Genomic DNA, 24,898 nt, shown 5'->3' with positions numbered 1-24,898 from the left:
ACTCTCTTGCTCTCGCTCTTTCCGTTTACTGACCCCCAGTCGGTCCATCTCCCTCCAGCGCCACTTCCACATCCACCTAAAGCAACACAAATAACCCGAGCGAAATAAAGGAAATCGGCGGGCAGGGTTATGAAACAGAACACACGTTTGTGGAGGTTCTCAGGACCCCGAGGTGACCCCCCCACCCCCCACCCCCCACCTCCACTGCACAAATCTTCTCAAAAAAGTATAGGAGTCTTTCTGTGCTCCACAAACCCAACAATATCCAAACCTCCCTACACGAATGCGTGCTGGGTCGGCGCTGCCCGAGGTTGTGGTGAGGTAAGGCCCGGATAATTACAGAGCAAAGAAGTGAAGTCTGGACCGTTTATAGCAGACCATTCGAACAGTCATTTTCCATTCCATTGGGCGAAACGAAGCGCGATAAACCCGATAATAGAGATTTGGAAAATTTCTTGCAAAAAAAATAAAAAGTGCTCAGAAAACTCTTAGCCTCAGAATACGACGCCGTATCAGCACCACACCGGTCTCGGGGTGCAATCGTACCGAGCCCGAAACAGCGGAGGACTCCACTTGATGCTGAGTGGACACTACACTTCTCGTTTCATTTGCAACCTGATGTTCTGTGCGCACTACGCAACCAGATACGGCTTTCACGCTGCACAACATTTCACCTGCGAGTGTCTAAAAATAACCGCGAGAGCGCTCCGTCCGTCACGGGGCTGCCAAGAGCAACCGGCTGGGAGGCCGTTTTTTCTTGATATTCCGAGGTAATAAACTAAGAGGATGACAGACGGGGGAGTCTGGGTTAGAAAATGCTAATCGATCTGGTGTTTTCATCAGCGACGCTCATGCTGAAACCCCCAAAGATGACGCAAATGTGATTGGAGAGAAGAGACAATATCCAAAGTGCACGGCTTGTCTTCATGCCTATGTGAAGAAGAAGAAAGCGGCGCGAACATGACGGCGTAATGGATAGATTTGATGGATGTCCGTTCGGTCGTCATGGTGATGCAAGATATTTCTTTCGTTAATTAAATCGAGAAAATCCGTTCTGCCTACAGACGTTAGCGCTCAAGCATCATTTATTCCAAAAACCTCCATCACTCTCTCTCTTTGTTATTGATGGACCAACTCTTCCACCTCAGCCAAGCGTAAAAACTGTGACAAACAGCAGAGCTGATGTTCATTGTGACGGCCCACTTCCTGCTGGGCGTTTATTGTGCATCTCTACACTCAGACAAAAGCGAAAAAATAAAAGATCAAGCGTTTACGGAAAATCCCTCGCCAGAGTTCCCACCGTATTTCACCTGTCAGGAAGGGAAAACGTTTTCTGTGGCTACAGACGTAACCTCCTGCTAGGGCAGACTCTACAGTTATTGTCTTCCTTCAGAACATGCACTGAATCCTCCCTGTGACTCGTCCCTACTTGACTTCTTTCAGCCCAGATAAAAACACTGGACAAACGTGCTTAAGTGTGCTGGCACTGGGGGAAGTTACAGCTGAATGAAAACCCAGGGATGGGATCCTCTCTCACGCGCCCCGTCAATCAGAAGGACACTAGCCAATCAAGGGAAGGCTGACACTGGAGACTCCTTCCGTAAAAGTCTCAGACTGGCTCCGTGTCACTTCGGAGGTTTTTTCGAGACAGTGAGTACGTACTCCGGGTTTTGGAAAGGAAACGCATTCTGTTGAACCGAGATCAGACTTGGACACCGCACAACTTGATTAAACGAAGGCTGAATGCATCGTGCCTTCCTTCCACCTTGGCAAACATATCTCCACGGCGCACAAGAGGGACGGAACGGGCGCAATCCGTTTTAGTGGCTTGTCCACAACGCGCCCACACCAGAGCAACCACAATCGTCCCTATTTTACGCAAAACGTAAAGCGCTTCTCGCGGATTACAACTCGAGTTAACGAGAACCAGAGCAAAAGGGTTTGGTGCAAATGTTTCGCCCATCCGCACAACTAAAGGGCTCGCTCAACGTTTCCCGAACCTCTCGTGACTTCTTCAAAGACTCCTCCAGACCTTCCCGGAGTCGTTCTCTCCTGAACGCTTACTCCGACTTCTCGGAGTCGGCTCTTCCTGCAGAACTTGCCCGACGCTCTGGAGACCTTCCAAATTAGCAGCTCTAGCTTCTCCAGACCTTCTCCAATGCGTCTCAGGATCTCCCGGAGGCTTCTCCTAAACGTTTCACACGATTCTTCAACTTGTGCTCGTTTCCCACAGCCACCCCGATCCTTCTGTAAACCGTCAACGACGTCGACAAAACCACCTGCAAAGCAACGAAACTTCTACAAAGTCAGAGAGCATTGCCGGAATTCATTTACTCACGTACTTGGCAACGGTGAGAGAGGTCTTGTGTTTACAGGGCAGAATTCTATTTATTTATTTATTTATTTATTTATTTATTTATTTGGAAAGAAGCTTGAAACAAACTGGAGAGCTGAAAGCGAGAAGGATTTGCACCTGAAAATGTCACGGCCAACAGAGGGCGAAATTAGAAGTGCTCCAGACTCAATCGCCACAAAGATTAACACACAATTTCTCTTCAACTTTAACTTCAGGAAAGCGGCGTGTGACGTAGAGAACTTTTTATTTTAATAAACTTGTGGCTCGGTGGCAAGCGAGGAAAAACAAAATGGAGGACAGCACTGATGATGATTTTTTTTTTTTTTTATTGAGCCAAGGAGCTTATGATGTGTCCCAATATGTTCCTTCTGAGATCTTTAACTCATATTATATACATATATAAAATTTTTTCCAGTTTTTGGATGTTGAATCAGTCAGGGTCTAAGAATAAAAGGTATCTTCGATAGAGATCAGCCGTCGAGAGAGAGGACGTTTAACAAAGATGAACAAGTATGAGGATAAACTGAGGACAAGGAACAATGGTGCGAAACGAACACATCTGATTGATTACACGTAAGAAATCATGTTCGGAAGGGCAGCTCTGCAGGTAGAACGGCGTTAGCTGCACAAGCTGATTTTAGAGTGATCCTTAAAAAAAAAAGTCTGATTCGAACAGGTCTCCGTTTGCCAGAACACGAGCATCATCCTCCCACAGGCCATCGCACTGAGAGCGCTCTTCAAACAAACTCACAACACCACACGGAGTGATGAAGGGACGAAGCGAGAGAGGGAGGGGAGGAGGGGAGGAGGAAGGAGGTTCTGCTGTATGCCAATGGCGCTATTGTACTGTATGTGTGTATACGCTGCGTCTCCTACGTAAGTGTTTGGATGTGATTAATTAGGCCGTTATTAGCTCACTACAGCTAGAATAGCTTGCCCCCTCCATTCTCTCCCTATGGCCTTCTCCTCTTACAGCCTCAAAGGCCTAATTTGCTTGTTCCAGCAGGGATTACAGGGCGGAGTTTAAAGAGGGGGGATGAAATCCATCTAACAGCAAGAGGGCCCCTTTGCTCAAGGGTCTTTAATTACCATCGTATCCATCTCCCCCCCCCCCCCCATTCTGTTCTCCTGATGATGAACTTGAGACGGAGTTGGCTCACGTCAGCGTTTGTACACACTACTAGCAGGAGTTACGTTTCCATTCCCTCCAGTATGAACCGCATGCCAATTTTCCAAAAAACGTGGAACAAAGGAAATGTAAATCCTTGAAACAAAACCGTAATATTTCAGAAAAACGGTCACCAGGTCAGAAATAGTGCCTTGCACACTGTACCTACAAGCGTGGATCATTTAACCTCTTCACTACAGGTTTATAAAATGGTCTTTAAATGCAAGTCTATCGGTTTAATAATCACTTAGACGAGCTGCTGAAGAGGAGAGGGAAAGATTACGAAGCCTTCCCTCGTCGTTGTACTAACCTCTCTCTGACTGGGATTGAGCTTGATCGTACTCTCAGACCCTGACCTATTAATGCTAGCGTGAGGGTTTTCTTTACTTCTGTATGCCGTTGATGCTAAATGCTGTCGTTTGAAACGAACCTGAAATCCTGTGCAGATTAATGGACCGATCGCACCAAGTTCTGGCCCGGAGAGCACACTTTATTCTCCTTTTCTGCCCTGAAGCCAGTCGGATTCCTGGGGTCCCTATTTGTGCGCCACTCCATTGATTTTGTCAGCCTTGATGAGTGAGCCCAAGGCCTTTCCCACAAGCCCCCACTGAGGAGGCCTTCTCCCACAATGCCTGGCAGGGGTGCTGGGAGCCCAACAAAAGAAGCGCAGCTAGAAAGTAGTGCAGTGAAATGTGCTGAAAAAGTATTGGAACATTCTCCTTATTTAAAAGGGACGAAGGGAAGCGCAGAACAGAAAGAGATGGACTGATGGGATGGTGGAGGTAGGAAATGCCAGCATCTCATGCCAAAACATTGACACAGTCAGAGACGGACCGCTTGAATGCGTCCGAGACTCTGAACAAAACGCAGACTGTGTCTCAAACGTGACTAAGACCAAGTTTAGTCAAACGTTGCGTCTTCAGACCCTCCACTGTCGAGACTTTAAACAAGACCGATGCTTGGACTTGAAAAACCACTGTTGATTAAATAAAAGCATTTCGAGTGAAACAAAGGAAGTAAAGATCACACGCGTTTGTTCTTTATTTTCGATTTTAATCCACAGTGATCGCTAGGATTCCATTGTTTTTTATTAAAACTCGTAACATTCCACCATTTTCCGTGCCACTGCAGGCCTTGTCCTGAATCAAAGCCTTGGGAAAACCCCTCTGTTTGAAGGCTCAGGAATGTGAACAGGTGGAGCGTTGGCCCCGGTTTACAGGCTTGTGTGTAATCAGGAGGATTTACCCCATGGGCCTGACTCTTTCTAAGATCTGTCACACGATACCTCGCAAAGGTCTGACAAGGGCAACAGATAAGGTTTCATTACTGTCAAATCCTAGCATTTACTGAGTCCTCTCAAAATGATACTACACTGTCTGGTGGGGCTACTGTAAGGATTACAATACCGACAGCAAAAATGCCATGTTATTTATACACACACACACACACACACACACACACACACACACACACATATCACCAATCGTGGAACAATCGTGTTGCATTAGGGCAAAGCATAAAATCATGCAGACACAGGCCACATCAGACATCAGACTGAGGGAAAGACCATGATCTCAGAGATGTTGCATGGTTGATGGAGCCAGACAGGTTGGTTTAAATATTTCAGAAACTGCTGATCTTGTGGGATTTTCAGAGAGTTTACACAGAACAGTGTGAAAAACAAACAAAACAAAAAAAAACATCCAGCAAGCAGAGACATCTTGGTGCTGAGTGAAGTCGGAGAGAACGTCCAGACTAGTGCAAGCTGACAGGAACTCTTCATAACCGTGATGGGCAGAAATGCAGCTCAGAACACACAACCTTGAGGATGGGCTAAAGCAGCAGAAGACAAGGTTGGATTCCACACCGGCCAGCCAAGAACAGGAATCTGAGGCTACAGTGGACAGGTGAAGATTGGAAAAGCGTCACTTGCTCTTCTCCGTCTTCACTCTATCCAGTTTGGGTGTCCACCGGAGCCCGATGTGCTTTCGCTCCTGACAAACTGAACGTCTAATCAACATAAATACGGCAATAAAACCATTTACTGCTTAGGCTAAGGTGGTTTAACTTGATCAACATTTTATCTGTTTAGAATTTTCGGTGAAAAAGCACACACACACAGAGGAGCCAGTGTGCACCTACCTTATTCCAACTGGCTGAGTGTGTGTTACCAATAAATCACAGATAGGGTAGTGGTGGCTGAATGGTTAAGGCTCTGGGTTACTGATCAGAAGGTCGGCGGTTCAAGCCCCAGCACCGCCAAACTGCGCAACAGTGGAGCTTGATCAAGGCCCTTAACCCACCGCGTCATGGCTGACCCAGCGCTCTGACCCGAACACGCTGGGATGAATCATTGACTATAATGTGCATGTGACAAATAAAGCCTTCTTCTTCTTCACAAACACACCATATATACACTTTAATGACAAGTATATTTTACACAACACACACAAAAACACGCATGTCCCGGATAACGGGGGACTGATGGCACTAAAGGAGGTGGGAGATGGGGGGGTTGGGAAGCTGTAAAATGACAGATAATCACGCTTTATGCGGAGAAGTATGGCTTTCTTTCTCAAATCTCCTCCCACTAATCCCCAGAAGATAACCTCCACAGTGCCTCCCTCTAATCAAGGAGACAGTTTTACAGAGAGGATCATCTTCCCCACAAAGCTGAGTAACACCCACATCGTCACTCTCATGCATGCAGGTAGTGTTAACAACATCTGGCCTAGAAGTTGTAGCTTGTGAACTGTTCAAGCAGAGCTTGAATCTTGAACTGAGACACACTATAAATCCTTAAACGCTTCTCCAACAATATGTCTAGACCGCCGAGGAGTAGCGGGGACAAGTTTTACTGAGAACATGCGAGATATTTTGAGCATTCTTCTGCTGACTTCAAGGTAAGCCGGGTTGATGCGTCCTTCTCAACAGGCTTCCAAAACCTCCAGAGTGTTGCAAAGGCACTTTGAGGAGATAAGTGTGAGGCAGTTCAGAAAAATAAATAAATAAAAATAAAAAAGTCACCTCATTTTCTGAAACCATATCAACACAGTCAGTGTGAATCACCACAGCACATATCCACCCCGTCCACATATTTTACGCCGGATGCCCTTACTGACGCAACCCTCCCCATTTCCGGGCTTGAGACCAGCACAGAGAGTACACTGGCTCATGCAAAGTCCCAGTGGCTGGGGTCGGTTCCCTGACCGGGAATCAGGGACTAGCCAGGGACTAGCCGGGAGTCCAGAAGATACGACCACATCACCCCGATCTTATCCACACTGCATTGGCTCCCAGTGAAATCTCACATTGATTATAAAATACTATTATTAACCTATAAAGCACTAAATGGTCTCGCGCCACAGTATCTAAGCGACCTTTTGGTTTTCTATGATCCGCCACGCCTACTTGGATCAAAAGACGCAGGCTATCTGACAGTACCTTGAATAGTGAAGGCTACAGCAGGGGGGAGAGCTTTCTCTTATAGAGCCCCACAGTTATGGAACAGTCTTCCAATTAGTGTTCAGGACTCAGACACAGTCTCAGTGTTTAAGTCTAGGCTTAAACCATATTTGTTTACTCAAGCCTACCCTGACTAGATTCTGTTCTACTACTTCGCAGTCCTAATTATCTTTTCTCTCCCTCTCTCCTTTCGCCGAGCCCCACACGAATTTATGGAGATACTAGAGATCCAGATCCTTTCTGCCTCTGGATGGAGCTCAAATCTTCTCTAATTCCAGACTGCTGGGACTACGGCTGCTCCTAACGCCATACAGACTTCATATGAATCCATAATGAACTTTTTCACACTATCTGTTGTTACCCAGATGAGGACGGGTTCCCTTCTGAGTCTGGTTCCTCTCAAGGTTTCTTCCTCTTAAAACATCTTAGGGAGTTTTTCCTTGCCACCGTCGCCACTCAGTGGCTTGCTCAGTTGGGATAAATTCACACCTTTAATATCTGTATACCATGTTGATATTTCTGTAAAGCAGCTTTGAGACAATGTCTATTGTAAAAAGCGCTATACAAATAAAATTGAATTGAATTGTCCAGCAGGGAACCTCCACTGAACAAGTCAGTGAGGACCTCAAATTGGGATTGTTGGAGCTAAATTCTGATTTCCTCCGAGTATAAACCCAAAGCTCTTCATATCTTAAATAAAACAGGTAGCAAAATAACTGAAACCTGGCCTTAATTAACATTTCCTGAAATCACGTGTCGACCAATCAAAACTCGGGAGGAAGACGCTGTCGCGTTCTGAAAAACATTCACAAGAATGTTCTTTAGTCCAGTGACCGGGTTCACCATACTGTCCGACCCCAAACCGCAGCATTATCAAGTTAAAAATAGCAGAAATGTTGCCTGGCAGAGCGTCTCAGTCACTCAGTGCTGTTGCTGTGCAGGACTACACCGACAACACTGCAGATAAAGAACAGAAAAACATTTCAAACTAAACTAACCAAGAAACTTGCCAACATGAATAAATCTCGCACGGATTTGAAATCCACACTTTCATGAATGGAAAGTTTGTCTGTATGCCTCAAACAGCGAGTGTGTGTGTGTGTGTGTGTGTGTGTGTGTGTGTGTGTGTGTGTGTGTGTGCGTGCATGCGTGAAACAGTTAGGCGCATCCCTACAAAAAAAAAACCTCTCAATTAAACGTTTTCATAGTTACGGAGGCTTTCCAATATAAACCCACCGAAACGGCAGAGTCTTTGTAAAGGTCAGGATTGTTGGCCAGAGGTTCGGCGGTGTTGGAGCTCGTGTAGTCTGTCTGGCAGCGGAGGGATTTATAACAGTTTATGTACGCTGGTTGTGTTGTGTTTGTTGAAGGTATTAGAAAGGTGACTCAGTAGTCACCCCCTCGGTCTTTTCCAGGAGTGAAATAATAAGATATATGGATAAAGTAGTATACGCTTGTAGACACCTGACCATCACACCCATGTGTGGTTCTTCTCCAAACTGTCATCCAGAACAAAACTGTATAGAATGTCTCTGTATGCTGTAACATTTCAGTTTCTCTTCACTGGAATGAAGATTTCCAAACCTGTTCCGGCATGACGATGTCCCTGTGCACAAAACACCCCAAGCATGAGATACGTAGTGCAGCTCTAGTGGACCTAAACCCTGTCTGAATAATGTATCAAAAGCACATGATTTGTAATGGATCATCAATGGAATTAGCTGCTACAGTTAATCAGAGATTGGCCAACTGTGTTTTTGTCCTTTAATATCCATTCTCCAGAGACTCCAAGGCCACTGAACCTTTCACTCTTTCAGGAGTCATTAGGGTCACTACAAAGCCCGCCTTCAATCTGCTGCCTTTGAGAAAAGTGTAAAACAACTTCTGGTGTCAGGCTGGGGCAATGATCGATAGTCCTGCCAAGCCCCATTCCTCCCCTGAGGAGAATTTCGTCCGTCTTTGTACACACGAGTAGAGGGAATAAAACTCTGATCTTATTTACGGGTGAACAAAAGAGGGAGCGCCCCTGGAGCCCCCCAGGGACGCAATGTTCCAACAGTGGTCCGGTGCTAGGACGTCCTTTAAGAGCAGTCCCCTACGGGCTGTTCGAGAACAGGGGGAAAATAGGGCTGGCCAGGGTTCTGACAGTTCCCCAGGAGAGCCAGAACACGGACAATGTGGTCAAAGCCGCTTGAGCTGAGCCTGTCTCTCCAACCAGCTGTCCAACCACACAGAGGAACGTGTAGAAATTCAACCCCGGGAAGCCCCTTTCTTCTGCCCCTCTCTGATGAAACACCACCATCCTTCTATACTGGGGACAAACAGATTTTGAAGATGACAGGATTGACAGATCGTGATTTTGGGGCCTTTAGGAGAAACTTTTCAACAAAAACAACATCCAAAAATACATACCGCAACACTGTACGTACTTTAAAAACCACTCTTCACTACACTCCTCCTCAAGAGGAGAGGGAGGGTCTACAAACAAACTAACCATCAAAAGACTTCAAAAGGGTCAAACTATTTATGGTCTGATTGACCCAGGAGTGACCCTTCACCTCACATTCACTGACCTGGAAGTTATTTCCTGTTTTGTGCACCCGTTTTCTAACTCTATAAAGCCTTTAAAGGAGCAGAGAGAGAGCGAGAGAGAGAGAGCGAGAGAGAGAGAGAGAGAGAGAGAGAGAGAGAGAGAGAGCGAGAGAGAGAGAGACAGCAAGAGGAAGAGAGGGATCTGATCATTAGACAAGCACAATGGAAACAACTGTGTACCAAGATCACAGGGGGATTTTCAGAGGTCACTCGCTCAACCTCGTAGTGGTGGCCAATTCAGACGAGAGAACAATATGACTCTTAAACTGGTGCGAGCAAACATGATCATTCAGAAGAACGTACCGAGACGTGGTTATTCTCAAAAATAACGACTGATGGAAGTGTTGCAAAAGGGTAAGTCCCTTTAAATTAGCCAGACTGAGAGGCCCGATCTGCCTGTGATAGCTTGCTGTCGGTCATGAACGTGTTAACCTTTCACGAGATCAGAGAAACACACAAACATAGCGTCGGCCAGGCCTTCACTGTCCAGCCTCGGGTCAAGGACTATTGACCCGTCCCGTACTCCTGCTCCAATCGAGTGAAGGTTATGGTGGCTCTGCATTGCAGACAGGGACAACTTTTGGCCAACATCCAAACCATACTCCAAATTCTCTCTCTCTCTCTCTCTCTCTCTCTCTCTCTCTCTCTCTCGTCTCCCAGCAGAAAGCTGCAGCAGATAACATTCATGTCTCTATATCAGCCGTGTCCTACTCCTCATCCCCCGGGGTCTGGACACCATGCTGATAAAACGTTAAGGTACTGGTGTGATGCACAAATAGGCACAAGACTGCTGCACAGGAAGGAGAAAAAAAAATGGTCCAACACCAGGAAGCAGTCAGCTTATGGGTGTGCAGTGAGAAAAACAAACCCCAGACTAGACCGACATTCACTTCAGAAAGATCCAGAGATATTACTGTAGACAGTAAGTTACTAGTTTGATTTGCTCGAGCTTATTAATGCTCAGAAGGAGAACGTCTTTCGGGCATCGATGCCCTGAAACCTGACCTGATCTGATCTCACAAACAAAAAGGACAGAAACCGTGAGAAGATTCTGCTCGATTTTTATAACCAACAGCAAAATCATTACAAACCAGATGGAGCTAAACCTTACGACTGAAAAGACTAAGTTTAAATCCAGCACTTCCAGAAACCCTCATCTGCTCATTCTGTTTGGATGATAACCTCTTACCAAACGACTAAAGGTAAACGTGTAAATGTTTAAAACCCCCGAGCCGGGTGTCGGATCAGCGACAGGCCATGAGATTTCGAGCTCTGACTGGAGGCTGGCCAGAGATAGCCGGCTTTTGTTATCACGCTGAGATGTTTTTTCAATCTTGCATGCAAGCGACGTCAAGCCCACGGGACTCTGAAAGAATTCAGTGTGCGGAAGCCAAAGGGTTTGTTTGATCTTTAGCTCTTCTCTCCGAAGCCATGTGATGGAGGACACGAGGCCTTTATCTGCTTCCTGTCCCTTGGCTACAGCAGTACAAGTCCCTGGGATGTTAATAAGACTAATAGCAGGACGAAAAAGAACAACAAAAGGAGATGTTACGCGATTTCCCGTCCTTATGAATAATTATAATGAATAATTCGCGTGAAGAAAGCTTCAGCAACCTTCAGTCCTCGTCACACATTTCAGGCCAACAGTTTTTGTTCGCGTGTATTACGTTCAGCAATGTTATAACGCGATTATACGTGATGCAGAAGTGTCACGTCCCTGAATAGATGCCCTGTTGTGCTTCTGAGGATCGCTTTCCAGGGGGAAGCAGTGCTGCTTCTATGAATAGATAAAACAGTGTAGGCAACAGGCGGTGGCAGGCTGAGGGGCGATTCAGGACGCGGCGGTGAGCCGGCGATGCGCTTTAATACCACACATCCCAATCATTCTCCCAATCATTCTCTGCTGTGCAGCATTTGCCGTGTCAAAGCGCTGAGCTCCTGTTGTCAGGAATGTCGTGTACCCGGTGAACCATGGTACCACGGTATCGTGTGTGCGTGTGTGTGTACGCTTGCGCCTGTCCCAGAACAGCAGGCGTTCATTACAAGCCCAAAAAGTAAACATTTGTACAATTGAAAAGCAATTGCAGGGTGCACAGCTAGGAAAAGAACAAGCAAAGTCATAGCAGTCACCTTGAAGCTGGGATTACATTCACGTACAGATTGATAGCACACACACACACACGTACGTATCTCCGTCAGACAGGAGGTGTGGCCCAGAGCATGGAAATGTCTAGAAATGACTCGGATGATCAATCGTTCAGTATTAGGACCACACAGTCACTGCTGTGTTGAGCGACTTCTTTTTGTTTGTACCTGACATTATTATTATTTTAAAATAGGCTTGTGCTAAGACAGCATGACGTAGGACGGATAATAATGATAATAATAATAATAATAATAATAATAATAATAATAATAATAATGTTTCCAGATGAAAAAGCGCGGTGAGAGAAACGAGCTCGGGCCACACGTGTGTGTGATGAGTTTACAGAAGGTAAAAGTCAATGTCAGTGAGAGTTATGGAATGGGAGGGCATGTGGAATCAGGCCAAGGGGAAATATCTGACCACAGGCGCCAGAGACGGAACCAAGCCAAGCACCTGTTACACACACACACGCACACACGCACACGCACGCACACAAAAGTGAAGATCTGAGCAAGAAAGTCATACAGAGAGGGATGAAAAACATCTCGACTCTGAAGAACCTGGCAGCTGTCACGGCGGTGCTTGTGGGTTTTGTGACGTGTGTGTGTGCGAGTACGCAAGTATGTGAGGACACATTCATAGCGTTCCAGCCCAAATCCCCCCCAGCTCGCTTTCAAACCAACAATCAAAATCGCCCGACACGTTTAAACTCCACACGCCAGCCGGCGAGGCCCCGGGTTAATCGGGGATAGGGCGTATACGTATAACAAATACTATACTTCAGTTATACGTTACACTGCCAGCATCAAAGGTGCACTCGTGTACTGCATAAATAGTTTGTCTTAAGCTAGCTACTTAGTGCTCTAAGGTTGTATTCGACTAGATGTTGTACCACGTTATTTTCCCCACAACAGCTTCTCAACTCGGGACTTCGAGACGGCTTCAACTCCCGAGTTCAGCAAACGATGTCAAATCAGCATGGCTTCCCACAGCATCAACGATAAACAAACAAGGCACCTCTTGCCTTTAAATGAGTTACCCTGTACGATACATGCAAGTATTAGCTTTCGATCAACCAGCATACAGACTCGGTTAGGCAACAAGCGCAAGAGAAGAAGAACTCCTGGCTCTAGCAGCACGAGAACGCGAGTTCTTCTGGCCTCTATGCAAACGAACGTGTACGTGTGATGCTGTACAAACTCGTGTAACTCTGGGTGGTCACCCGAGCTCATGATCTCTCGCTTGAGCAACTGGATTCACGGGGAGATCAAATTAGAGTCCATGCTCGTCTGCATCAAAAGGAGCCAATTGAGGTGGTTCGAGCATCTGGCTCGGATGCCTCCTGGACACCTCCCTGGGGGCGGGGTTTCAACGGGGAGAAGACCCCAGGGCAGACCAAGGACTGGATTATATCTCTCATATGTCCTGGGAGCGCCCGGGTATCCCAGTGGAGGAGCTGGTGGAGAAGGCTAGGGACAGGGCGGTCTGGGCATCTCTGCTTAGATTACTGCCCCCGCGACCCAGACCCCAATAATTGGAAGAGGCTGGATAGATGGATAGATGGATGGATGGATGGATGGATGTATTTGAGGAAGGCTCCTTTCCAAGCTTCCTACTTAAGTTGAAAGACTGTATAATCTATAAAACTAGAAAGCTTGCTAGGTATTTTAATTCTAATCACAGGGATTCTTTCTTGTATTCCACATTAACAAACTGTTCAAAAAAAAAAAAAAAAAAATGAAAGTGGAGTGTAAGGAACAAAGGAAGCTGAAACTACACGACTGGCTCCCCCCCAGTCGCATGTGCGCTCTTTCTAATTTAATGCCACAGACAGATTGGCTCATGCATGCGCAAGTCTTTGTTATATTTGTGGGTGCTGGCCACCCCATGACCCCAAATCCCAGGAGCCAGACTTGGCCTAATGAGGAAGCAGGCAGCTGGCATGCAATTCAGCTTATTACTGAAATCACACGCGCACGCTCCTCAACCCACAGCGGCACCACTTAACTACATCATCACTCCAATGGAGGTGTGAGAGCGCGAGGGAGGAAGTGATAAAACACACAAAAGCCAGGCTTACTGCCTCCTTCCTTCCCACACACACACACCAAATCTCAAAACACCCACTATCGATCAAGCTCTCATACCCGCCGAGCTTATTCTGGTAGTCGGTTATACAATATACCATGACATTTAACAAGACGTTGAGGTGTTTCAAAGCATGACCACTGCACAGGTGTGAAGACTGACTCCTCCCAAATGGAACAAGGGGAATAATATTGTGATTATTGACTATAAATCAATAACCGTCACTACGTTCTGCTCAGGTTACTCCTCTAGCATGAATTAGTAAGTACTTTTTCATCAATGCATTGATTTATTTGTTCAGTTTTTGTTCTTGCGAATATCCATTCAGAGGCGGACTTGCTCTAATCGTGTTGCTGTGTAACCCAACTGCGCTTGAGCTTCAGATCGGATGACAATGATGACCGGACGTTCAACTACAGGATCTCCTTGTAGAGAGGAGAACTCCTGGTTCCATTAATTACGGCAAGTCGCGCAGGCCGTGAAGCAGCAAAGCATCCCCACACCGCCACACTACCACCACCACGTTTCAGGTTTGTGGAATGTTAGCTTCACACGGAGTGTAACGGGGCCCGCGCCTTCCAAAAAAGTTCCACTTTCGACATCATCCCAAAAGCCTTAGGGGTCATCAAGGTGCGTTTTTGGCAAATCTGAGACGAGTCTATGTTCCTCTGAACTTGCATTTGAGGGGAGTGAGGTCTGCAGTCCCTTACATGTTCATCTGGGTTCTGTTGATGCGTTCTGCAGGAATGTTGATAGACCGGCCAGTTCTGGGATGATTCACCACTGCTCCAAGCTTTCTCTATTTGGAGATAATAACGCTCGCTGTGGTTCGCTGGAGTCCCAGAGCCTTAGAAGTGGCTTTCTAGCCATTTTTGACGTAGTTCAATAACATTCTCTCTCATCTTTCTGGGAATTCCTTTCGCTGGTGGTATAGTTGAGCTGCTTGTTCTCTCCACACTGCTGGGAAAGGTCTCTTTAAGTGATATGTAGGTTCAACAGGGCTGAATGTGTCTAGTCTAACTGAGTCCAACTATCTGTTAAAGTTCTGTTAATTTGTCGATTGAATTTGTAAAACTGAATTGAATCATCGAACAATCAGAATCTGTTAGACGTTCAAACAAACACACATCAAAAACAGAGCTTGGTTTTAATGCACTAAGCAAACACCATGTTAGCTCAATCACAATCTCGCCACAAGTAAGAAGCGCTAATCCATTTTTATTGTTACTCTGGAAGGGAATTCAGAGCGAGGGCATGCTCGAGCATGCGAGCGCTCTCTAATAAAAGGGATGAAGGCTGCCTCAGTTCTCGAAATGCCTACAAAAAGCGTCCTCCTTTCAAACAGGCCATTATCCACAAACACACACACTCGACCCTGGACTAACAAAGATATGCACGCCTTTTCTGTGTGTTTGTGCTCGGAAGCAGAAGAGGAGGACGCCAGCAGGATTTACAGCGTCCTCCTTGTGTCGTCAGATTGATCGTGGACAAGTCAAGTGATACAGCGTCCCTAAGGGCATTCGCGTTCGACACACTCCGGTCCGAAACAAAAGCAAGGAGTCAAGGAGCTTTCCAAGAGCTTGGAGAGTCATTAACGGAAACCAGGGACAGCAGGAGCCGGACTGAACAATATCAGGGACGTATAGTGAAGAGTGTTTACTAGGGACTGAGCGATACACACATTACATATGATCTAGGAATCCCAGCAAACAAGGGGATCCAGGGTTCTCTACAGAGTGTGTAGGGCCACAAATCAGGCTATAAATATCCTAGAACGGTGTGAGCTATTTAAAGGCATTTTTGTCAGCGTTATGCCGTACTCTCACTAAATAACCAAGGGTTGTCCTAAAACCCAAGTGTCTATTAGCTTTTCCCATTAAAATTCAGAGTATTTTAAGACGCTGTCTCCATGACTACTGCCCAAGTTAGGTAACGATCATATTATTTGTCTGCATGTAAACACATTGACTGGTGCAAGTTTCCACCCTTAAAAATAACCGCACTTAAAGTGTAAATAATGTCCAAGCAAAAATAAATGGGACATACAGTAGGCAGGACTGTTCGCACCGCAATCCAGGACAAACAGCGTCGTTTGTCAAGTACATAAACACTGCTCTGGAATTAAGTGGGACTAATTAGCACCATTTCGTCCAAACTTTTAGCTTCGAATGGGCTAGGAAAAGGACGAGAGAGCGAGAAAGGTCAAAAGGAATTATTTGCGCACATATGGTACGGCCAGAGCAAAAGGCTGGACTTGTTTTGACACTTTGTACCCACTGGCACCCTTCAAAGGAGGCAGCACAAACAGGGTACTCGAGTTTTCCAACTTCATTAGAGACTGGAGGCTTTAAAAAAAAAAAACAAAAAAAAAAAAACAAGCCCAGGATTTGAAGGGCCTATTGGACCCTTGTATTGTTTTCTTAATGGAGCTTGTTGCTGGGGCCTCATGGTTGGTTTAGTGTATGAATGTGTGTGTGTGTGTGTGTGTGTGTGTGTGTGTGTGGGAGAGGTGGAATGTGGGACTTGACGTGGATGAGCGAGAGACCGATTTCCAGGCCAAGGCCAAAGCAAGCCTTTGATAGAGCAAGAGGGACGAGAGTCAATTGAAAACAACGAGAGCAGTAAATATAAATGCCTTACGCTCATTATAGAGCGTCCAAGCAACAGGATTCGTCGGCTAATGAATGCTAATGCACCAACCTCAGTGCGCTTAGGCATCGGCTAGTCTAAACGCCTCGGAGCATCATGGGTAAGACATACGCACTCCAGTGTCCTTCTGGGTTAAACAAACATACGCTTGTCAAATCTGATCAAAGACTTCCACAACACTGTGGTAATGTACTACTAATTGGGTCCATGCAAGTGGTTTCATTTATTTATTTTTTTTTCCCCATTTAAGAAAAGTCTGTGACTAAAACGTTACCACAAGACCGTTATATTGATGGTGCAACACTGTGGCTCCGCTGCTGCCACGGTTTTGTTTGACACGTACATTTGGGCAATACGTCGCCGGCGTGTGACCGACAGGCAAGCGCGATATTGAAATATTGATATTTCCTTGCGTGCGATTTACCATTTCAAATCTAAATCATCCTCAACAGAAAACATGAAAAGGAGGACTTCCACCATTTCCGGTTTAAGGACAGTACCATAGTGTAACGTGGTGGTCAGGAACTGCTTGCTGGCAGGGGCGATCGAGAAAACTCAGCAGGATGGAGGATTTTTAGTGATTCTTTATGCTTGTGTGTAAAGATGTTCTGGTTTCTACAAAAGCTTGTCTGTGGTATTAAGATCTTAGGACTTTAATCAGACAGACAGAATTCCTATGATTTTCCACTGAATAACCATTAGTGTGTTCGTTCCCCATCATAATAACTAATTAAAAAAAAAAACACTTGAGCCGTCCGAGATATCTCGTAGCTCTAGGGTATACAAGTCGAAACGAAAACTTCCTGAAGATCTGGTAAAGCTGAAAAGTCGGCCATTTTGGATTAACAGATCATAAGGGAGCTGACGCTTTTCTTCGAAAGAGTCATTCGGTAATGCCAAACCAGCTTTACAAGCGCACACACACACACACACACACACACACACACACACACCCCCAATGGAATATCAAACGCTCTTCAAGACTGGGATATTACAGTATCACAAACAGCTTGGGAAGATCTACACACCAAAGGAAGCACAACACACACTATACGTCTGGTCACATACGTACACGGATAGAAAACCCCTCAGTGACGCGCACAAACACCTCGGACGTCTACGGAAGTAAGATGAACATTCGCTAACGCTGAAATGAGAACGTGTTCCACAAACCTGCAGCGTTTCATTAATCGAGAACGGGCAGAGCTGCGTCAAGTGGCCGAGACGTCAGGTTTTCCTGCGTCGAACCGATAAGCTGCTGACGCGATCCTCCCTGCTTCATTTACGCAATCAACGCACGTGAGAGTGGAAGAGTGGGAGAAACCACGCACAGAAGTGAAGACTGAGGCAAGACTGAGGTTTACCATGGCCGTGTGGCGTGTGATGATGATGATGATGATGATTCAAACAATCTGGACAATGCTAAAACTTTAAAACCGCTAAACGACTCATTTGTACAACACAGTCTTTGTTCCCGGACTCCCTCACACACCCCGAGAGACTGGGCTCTGGGTATCATGGCCATCGTACTTCTGCAAGATAAGCCAAAATAAGCTGACTTGAAAACAGCTGACACACTCACTCACACTCACACACACACACTCACTCTGAAGCATAAAAACAGCCAATGAAAGGAAGGAAGGAAGAAAAAAAAAAAAAAGACCAATTGTCATGTTAATAACTGATGTGAAGATGAAAAACCCAAAGTTGATCCATTTTGTGCTGAAGAAGATGCCACAAGCACCGAGGCCAAACCTAATAACACGCTTCTTCAGGGCTGCGCTTCGGGGCGGCCGACGTGCCCAACTCTTTAACCGTCTCCTCAGACAAAGCTTAGCTTTTTCTATCTATCTATTGATTGATTGATTTATTTATTTAAATGAAGCCAGTCGATTTCAGACTGGTCCTCCGATTAACCCGAGCAGGTTTTGCGGTAGGTGCTGAAGATGCCACAAAAGCAGGAGAAGTCCAACGTGTGGAATTAACGACGGGCGCGAGGTACGAGATAAAGTGCAGCGATGTAATTATAATCCTAACAGGACCGCTCGGGCACATTTTTGTGTCTTTTGGTCTGAAACGTGGCGGAGATACCAAGCTGAAGAGCTTCCGTTTGGAACGCAAGGACAAGCTCAGATCAGACTCTGGGTTAAGATTCCCATACACTCAGAAAGGAGGGTGCAGGAGACCGCCCGAGCTGGCACGGACTCCACGATCCGATTTAGATCGGACCGCTGAACACACAGCTTCAATAGAAGACACCAGGCATGAGGAAAATGCACCAAAACAGTTGGGACACTCGCTTAGATTTAAATACAGACCTAGACATAGTGGAGAATCTTGAACATTACATAGTCAAGATATTGAACATTTCATTTCTCCGTTTTAAACGTTGCCGTTGTTTTCAATTCCACGTAATACTTTACTATTAGTAACTCTGACTTTAGTTCCCAGAATGCTGGGTTTTGTTAGTTGTAAGTTGACGTGAGTGCTGGCCCTTACATGAGCTGAGATTTCTTTACAAAGTTATTATTTAAATGCTCATAACTTCATATAGCTTCAAACAGTCTCCAGGAAAAGCCAGAGCCATGCAGTGGTCCCAGAGTGCAACAGTGCCTGACAGATTGGTATGAAATGACCGGAAAACTGGCTGATGAGTGACTCCATCACCTGAACATCTGGATGGGTGGATGAATGTATGGAAGGATGGATGGAAGGATGGATGGATGGATGGATGGATGGAGAGATCCCTATGTTTGGTACAACTGCATCATACCTGTGCAACATGGACTCGTTCACAATCAACACTTATGCCACTTATCTACAGAATTGTGGTAAACATAATAATAATAAGAAGAAGAAGAAGAAGTAGAAGAAGAAGAAGAAGAAGAGACAACATTAAGAAGTAAAAGAAGAAAGACTTACACTGAGTGCACAGCCACAAAGTTAGGAGCAGGCAAGGCAGGAGTGGAAGCTTCATGGTAAGGACCGCTCCACCAATCTCACACCGTTTCCCCCCGCGAGTTTAAGCTTACAAAGTTATGCTACAAACATATACGGGAAACAAACGTGTAAATCCTCTAAACAGGAAATAAACCAGACCCAGAAGTCATTTCGAAGCCCGGTGTTTTGGGTCCCCGTCCCCGCCGGAGTGTCTGTAATGGACTCCGCTGTGGAGTTGAGCTGAACTGATCTGAAACAGCAGAGGGGGGCGAAAAGTGCAGCAGCTGCAGCGCGAGCGCCGGACCGTACCAACTTCCTCAAAGACGGCGGGGGATTCTTCTTTTCTTTTTCTCTTTTTTTACAGATTAAAATGTCGTATTTACTAAAGCGCAGAGTCACGCAGTTTAGGACACGATAGTAAAATAAAGCTAAAACGAAACGCAGTCATAAGCAAACGCGTACTGAGAAATATTTCGGTATTAAATACACAAACAAATAATAGATCGTAATAGTACGCACCTATAGTAACTATGGTATCTTCCATGGCGTAGAAAACTAACATCCACGTTATTATGAATACTAGTTAAAACTCATTTTAGCGTTAAATAGTATGTCAGAGGCTGCAGGTAACAGTTTTAGTCAAAATTGTCATATAAAAATGAAAAATAAACTATATCCTAAAGCACTCAACCCTTTTCCCAACGCAAGGCTGAATAATAACACTGAGGAGGTTCAGTAGCACTGTCTCCAAGTAACACACTGAAAGTTTCACAAGGGTATTTATTATTTATTCCCCCCACCCTTTAAATTTATAAAAATGTCAATGGACAAAATGAAAGAGCAAAATTGTACCTGTGGTGAATTGCCTTATAATGTTTTCTTTTGCGTGTATTAGTTAACAGCAACAGTCTGTAAATCTCTGGAAACTTCTCGGTTTGTTCCAGTGGAAGTTGAATGCGGATTCTGCAGTTAAAATCCCAACTATCTTATCTACTTATAATTATATAACTATTTGTCTATTTTTTTATTTTGTTTTACAATTGTGTACATGTCTTCGCTCACACGTATTCCTTAACACTCACAACTTGCACTGAAAGCAGAGTTGGGTGTTTATAGGTCATGGTTACTTGCTAGCAAAGGCCAGAAATAGCACAAAAAAACCCCAACAAATTTTTAATTAAAACATGTAAAATGTAAAATGATATAAAAATTATAGTAAAAAAAAAAAGAATACCTTAAGGATTAGAAACTACTATAGCCTTGACATCCGTGATCTATATAAACCTATACGTGGTGCGTTTGGAATGAAAGCCAGTTGGGGATTGTGAGGTTGAGGAACACACCAACTTTTTGAGCTGTGACATCACGGTAGCAAACACTTGGCATGAGTTTCGTCACTCATCTGAGGAGCATTATGAAGTCTAGTAGATACAATGAGGGCAAACGAAAACAAAAAAACAACTAGAAAAGCCGAGTGTCGTAGTCAAGCCACTACGAGCCACCAGAACAGATTCGGTGCACCTTGGCGCACGTCTCTGGAACTGTACTGGACGGATGAACAGCGTTCTTCCAAATGATCTTCCATCTATTGGTGTTTTGACAATGGTGGTAGTCTAACATATTGAGATTTGGTAAATGTTGTGCAGTAAGGGACAAGTGGACCCAAACTATGCCAGCAAATACACCTCTATGGATGTGTTTAGAAGCGTTCATCATTGCTCCAGCTATTGATATGGCGCCAAAATTCCATGACATTAAAGCAAAACGAAAAACTACTGCAACGTTACGGTCTTGGACTGTAAGTTCCGCTAGGTATCATGATTGAGATACGGTCTCATTAAGGCCGAGTTTTGCCTCGGCTCTGGAAGCCAGATTCGGATGAGTTCATCGCCATCGCTCCCCGGCGGTGCGCGGGCCAGATGAAAGTGGAAACCTGGCACCGAGCCAGCACTCGTTTGTTATCTGAGCTAAATGTACGAGCAATTAAAGTTAGAAATATTACGCATCAAAAAGATTTACCTGTGCAATTTAAATACCGTAATGTACTATTCACTGGCACAGATAAGCGTTTGCTCCTGTGTCCTTTGTTTCACGTTATTGCTTTCAATGTTTTTTAACTATCATATTTGATCTGTAGTATATGGCTTTATGATTTTATGTGTAATGTTTTATGACGCATTATCTCTACTTTACTCCACCTTGCTGTTTGTTTTTTTTGGTTGGTGTTTTTTTTTTTCTTTTTCTTTTTTTTTTCGAAATGCATAAAACTAGGCAAGATTGAATCCGAGTGTTATTATTTGTAAATTGATATTATTAGATTAAAGATCATTTTGCAGATTCTGTGAGGCGTATGGCCTCGACTGTATATCGTATTACATTGCTCCTGATTATAAGCCCACCAGTTTGAAATGCTAATGGTGTAAGAGTGCAGTGTCTTCTGGGTAACTCGTTCACAGACGTGCGCTTGAGCCCTCCTCTAACATTACCTAACGAAAACAATCACTCAAACCGATCAAGTAATGGGCGGCGGTGACAGGAATCAACCAGTGGATAATATAGAGTTGACAAGGGTGTGTTAAAATTTCAACAGTATTTGAACGCAGCCCCTGAAAATGTCTTCATATGGATTGGAATCGCTAAATGAGATGCACCTAAGATAAAAAATACAAGGGTTTTTTTGGTCATTAAGGCCTTTGCACTGAGCTGTTATTAATCTTCTCAGTGATCAGAGGAAATAATGCCACCTACAGAGTAAGAAGAGCTCCAAGTATCTATTACAATAGATATTTAAGTCATTCTCTTCGTCTTCGTCTTTATCTTGGCCTTGGAAGATCCACATCAACAAACAAATTAGTGTGTGGGTCTCTTTAATCTCCTTCGGGTTTTAAATAGAAATGAGAACAGGATACAGCTGGTAATTGAGCGCGCTCCAGTGAGATACAGATTTAGAACGGAAAATAGACGCGGAAATACAAAAACACGATGGTATTAAAAAATAACAAACATATTTGTGAAAATGTACAGGATACAGTCTTTAGTAAAGAATGGGAAGTATTATAGAACAGAGTTTTTATTAACCAAGCACTTTTTATCTTCATTCAGAAGCGTGCAAGAAGAGCGCGTCAGAGTTTTCCTTTAATTTGTCTGGCACCGAGATGTCCGTGGAGTAAATCCTTCATCAAACGCTCTAAGGTTTTGCAGCAGACAAAAACATCGCAGTATGGTTTTAAAACCATAAACCTTCTGATTGCCGATTTATTGTTGTGGTGAAGCAACATTCTCGCACGGAATATGGGACAGTTTGGAAATTTCAAGCCATCCCTCATGCTATTTTGAGCGGGCTGCGGCGACCGAGTGCAAAATCTGTGTGTTGTTCCACGCAGAAGGTCAGAGCAGTTCCACTGCATCGTCCAGGTAATAATAGCGTACTTCAGTGTGAACGCAAAACTGTGCAAAGCGAGCTAGTTTAAACGATAATAATGTTCATTTAAAAAAAAATAAAAAATACATGTATATGTATACAAATACGATTTGTAGAATCCACATTGTGTTATTGAGAACAATAGCTATGATAAAAAAAAATGCTGTAAGTAAAAATAGACAGAATGGTATGACGTAGAGGCTGGGTCTGATTTATTTTCAGCCCAGGCTGTAGATTCACACAGTGATAACACCGTGAAATGTATTTGGATACATGTATTTAAGTCCGTCAGCAACACGCCAAACAGGAAGTCAGTCCAAGAAGTAAACATTGTCGACTCAAAGGCACAAATGATAGTGGTTTGATCGAAAGATCTGACCTGTTTACAATGCTTGCTATTCAGAGAGTGGTTATATGGTTACAGACTGAAAACACTTGATAAGGCTCGGCTGTAACGTAAGATCCCATTCAGTATTCTGACCCGCCATCACTGGACCGGATGCAGTCTCAAAACACATGATTACCGCAGTTATATATATATATATATATATATATATATATATATATATATATTGCTGCCAAAAAGCTCCAGATGATCAGGAACGAGTGATCATCCATTCACTAAACAGTTTCATTTGAATCCTTTATAATGTGAGCCAAAATGTAATGAAGCAGAGAACGTGGGAGGAAGTTGGACTAGCGTACAAAGTTTTTTGTTTGTTTGTTTGTCTCGAAACCACCAAAACCGTCTCTAGGTTTACAGGCTTTGTTTACTTTTGCATATATTACTATATTCATCGTCAGTGAATGTAGTTAAAGAGTATTTTTGACTAAACTGGCTCGAGCATGGGAAGGGCAGGGCTTCAGTTATATTATATTGTATGTTTTGTGAGTAATATGGATATTATATTATGAGAAATATGCACTAAATGGCCAAATGTATTTGGACACCTGACCACAAACCCTGACCTCAACCCTACTGAACACCTTTGGGATGAGCTGCAACGCAGACCTCCTCACCTGACCTCAGCGCCTGACCCCGCTAATGCCTTCGCAGAAGAGTGGAGCTTCTTATAACAGTAAAGGACAGTTTAGTCGCACAGCCTGGTCAAGGTTAGGTTATTTCTGACACTCTCTGACATTTATAAAAAAGCACATTGCATGAGCTTAAAGACGATTTAAAAAGCAAATTCAAATCACTCCATTTAAACGTAGCTTGCATTAACCCTGTAGCTCTAATTCAAATAAAGCAAACAAATAAAGAACCTGGACGATCGGCCACTCTCGAGGTAAAAGAACATTTAGGGACAAACTGTTCCTTTAAACCTAACTCAGCTCCTCAGGTGTATGTACAGTGTATTACAGTGTGTGACCTATCATCTCCACCCTGTACCGAGGCTAAAGGTGAAAATTCTCCCATTTTTTATTTTTTACCTTCCTTTAAGCCTGAAGGTAAAGCTCAGGTGACTCGCTGAGGATCTGATACCTTTCTCTCATCAATTTCTTTTTGTATTGCAAAGTTCAAAGATGCCAGGTGTTGGATTCTCTCTCTCTCTCTCTCTCTCTCTCTCTCTCTCTCTATATATATATCTCACTCTCGCTCTCTCTCTATCTCTAATTCTCTCTCTCTCTAACTCTCTCTCGCTCTCTCTCTCTCTCTCTCTCTCTCTCTCTCTCTCTCTGTACAGTTTGTCAGGGGTCTCAATTACTTAGATGTTAAGTAATTAAGTTATTTTCCAAATAATGCGTAGTGCTGGTTTTGACTAAGTGCTAGTGACTTTACGATGTTTAAAGAACAAAACATGGTGGCAGATTTGGCTCCGGCGTGCTCGACTATTCTAGTCCTGCTGACCAACACGTGCCCTCTACGACACAACTACGTCCAAGAATGACTCATCTGGCTAAGCCTGTGGTTCAAAAAGCAGCGAGGCCTTAAATTACGTTTGGACGCCGGACCCGTTCGGGAATAGAAGTGGACCGAGGTTGTGAATCGAGCCTGAAAGAACAATGTTTTTTTTTTATACTGACTGGTGTTTCTCTTGGTTAAAGGCCTGTTATTTTTTCCAGGATGGA

At 44.4% G+C, this 24,898-nt stretch overlaps 1 protein-coding gene across 3 annotated transcripts in view; it reads right to left on the bottom strand.

Annotated features, from left to right (window-relative positions):
- Nucleotides 1-19,586, bottom strand: part of lrp4 (low density lipoprotein receptor-related protein 4) — a 57,128-nt gene extending 37,542 nt beyond the window's left edge. For all 3 annotated transcript variants that reach the window (XM_053634370.1, XM_053634371.1, XM_053634372.1), the window contains exon 1: nt 19,387-19,586. In XM_053634370.1, coding sequence (XP_053490345.1) covers nt 19,387-19,441 — 55 coding nt within the window. In that variant the 5' untranslated portion in view covers nt 19,442-19,586. The remainder of the gene's footprint in view (nt 1-19,386) is intronic.
- Between the last annotated feature and the right edge of the window lie 5,312 nt (nt 19,587-24,898).

Source organism: Ictalurus furcatus, chromosome 10 (assembly GCF_023375685.1).
Source record: "Ictalurus furcatus strain D&B chromosome 10, Billie_1.0, whole genome shotgun sequence".
In the NCBI taxonomy this organism is placed as follows: Eukaryota; Metazoa; Chordata; class Actinopteri; order Siluriformes; family Ictaluridae; genus Ictalurus; species Ictalurus furcatus.
The sequence above is the reverse complement of the archived record's forward strand: the minus strand, read 5'-3'. Positions and strand labels throughout refer to the sequence as shown.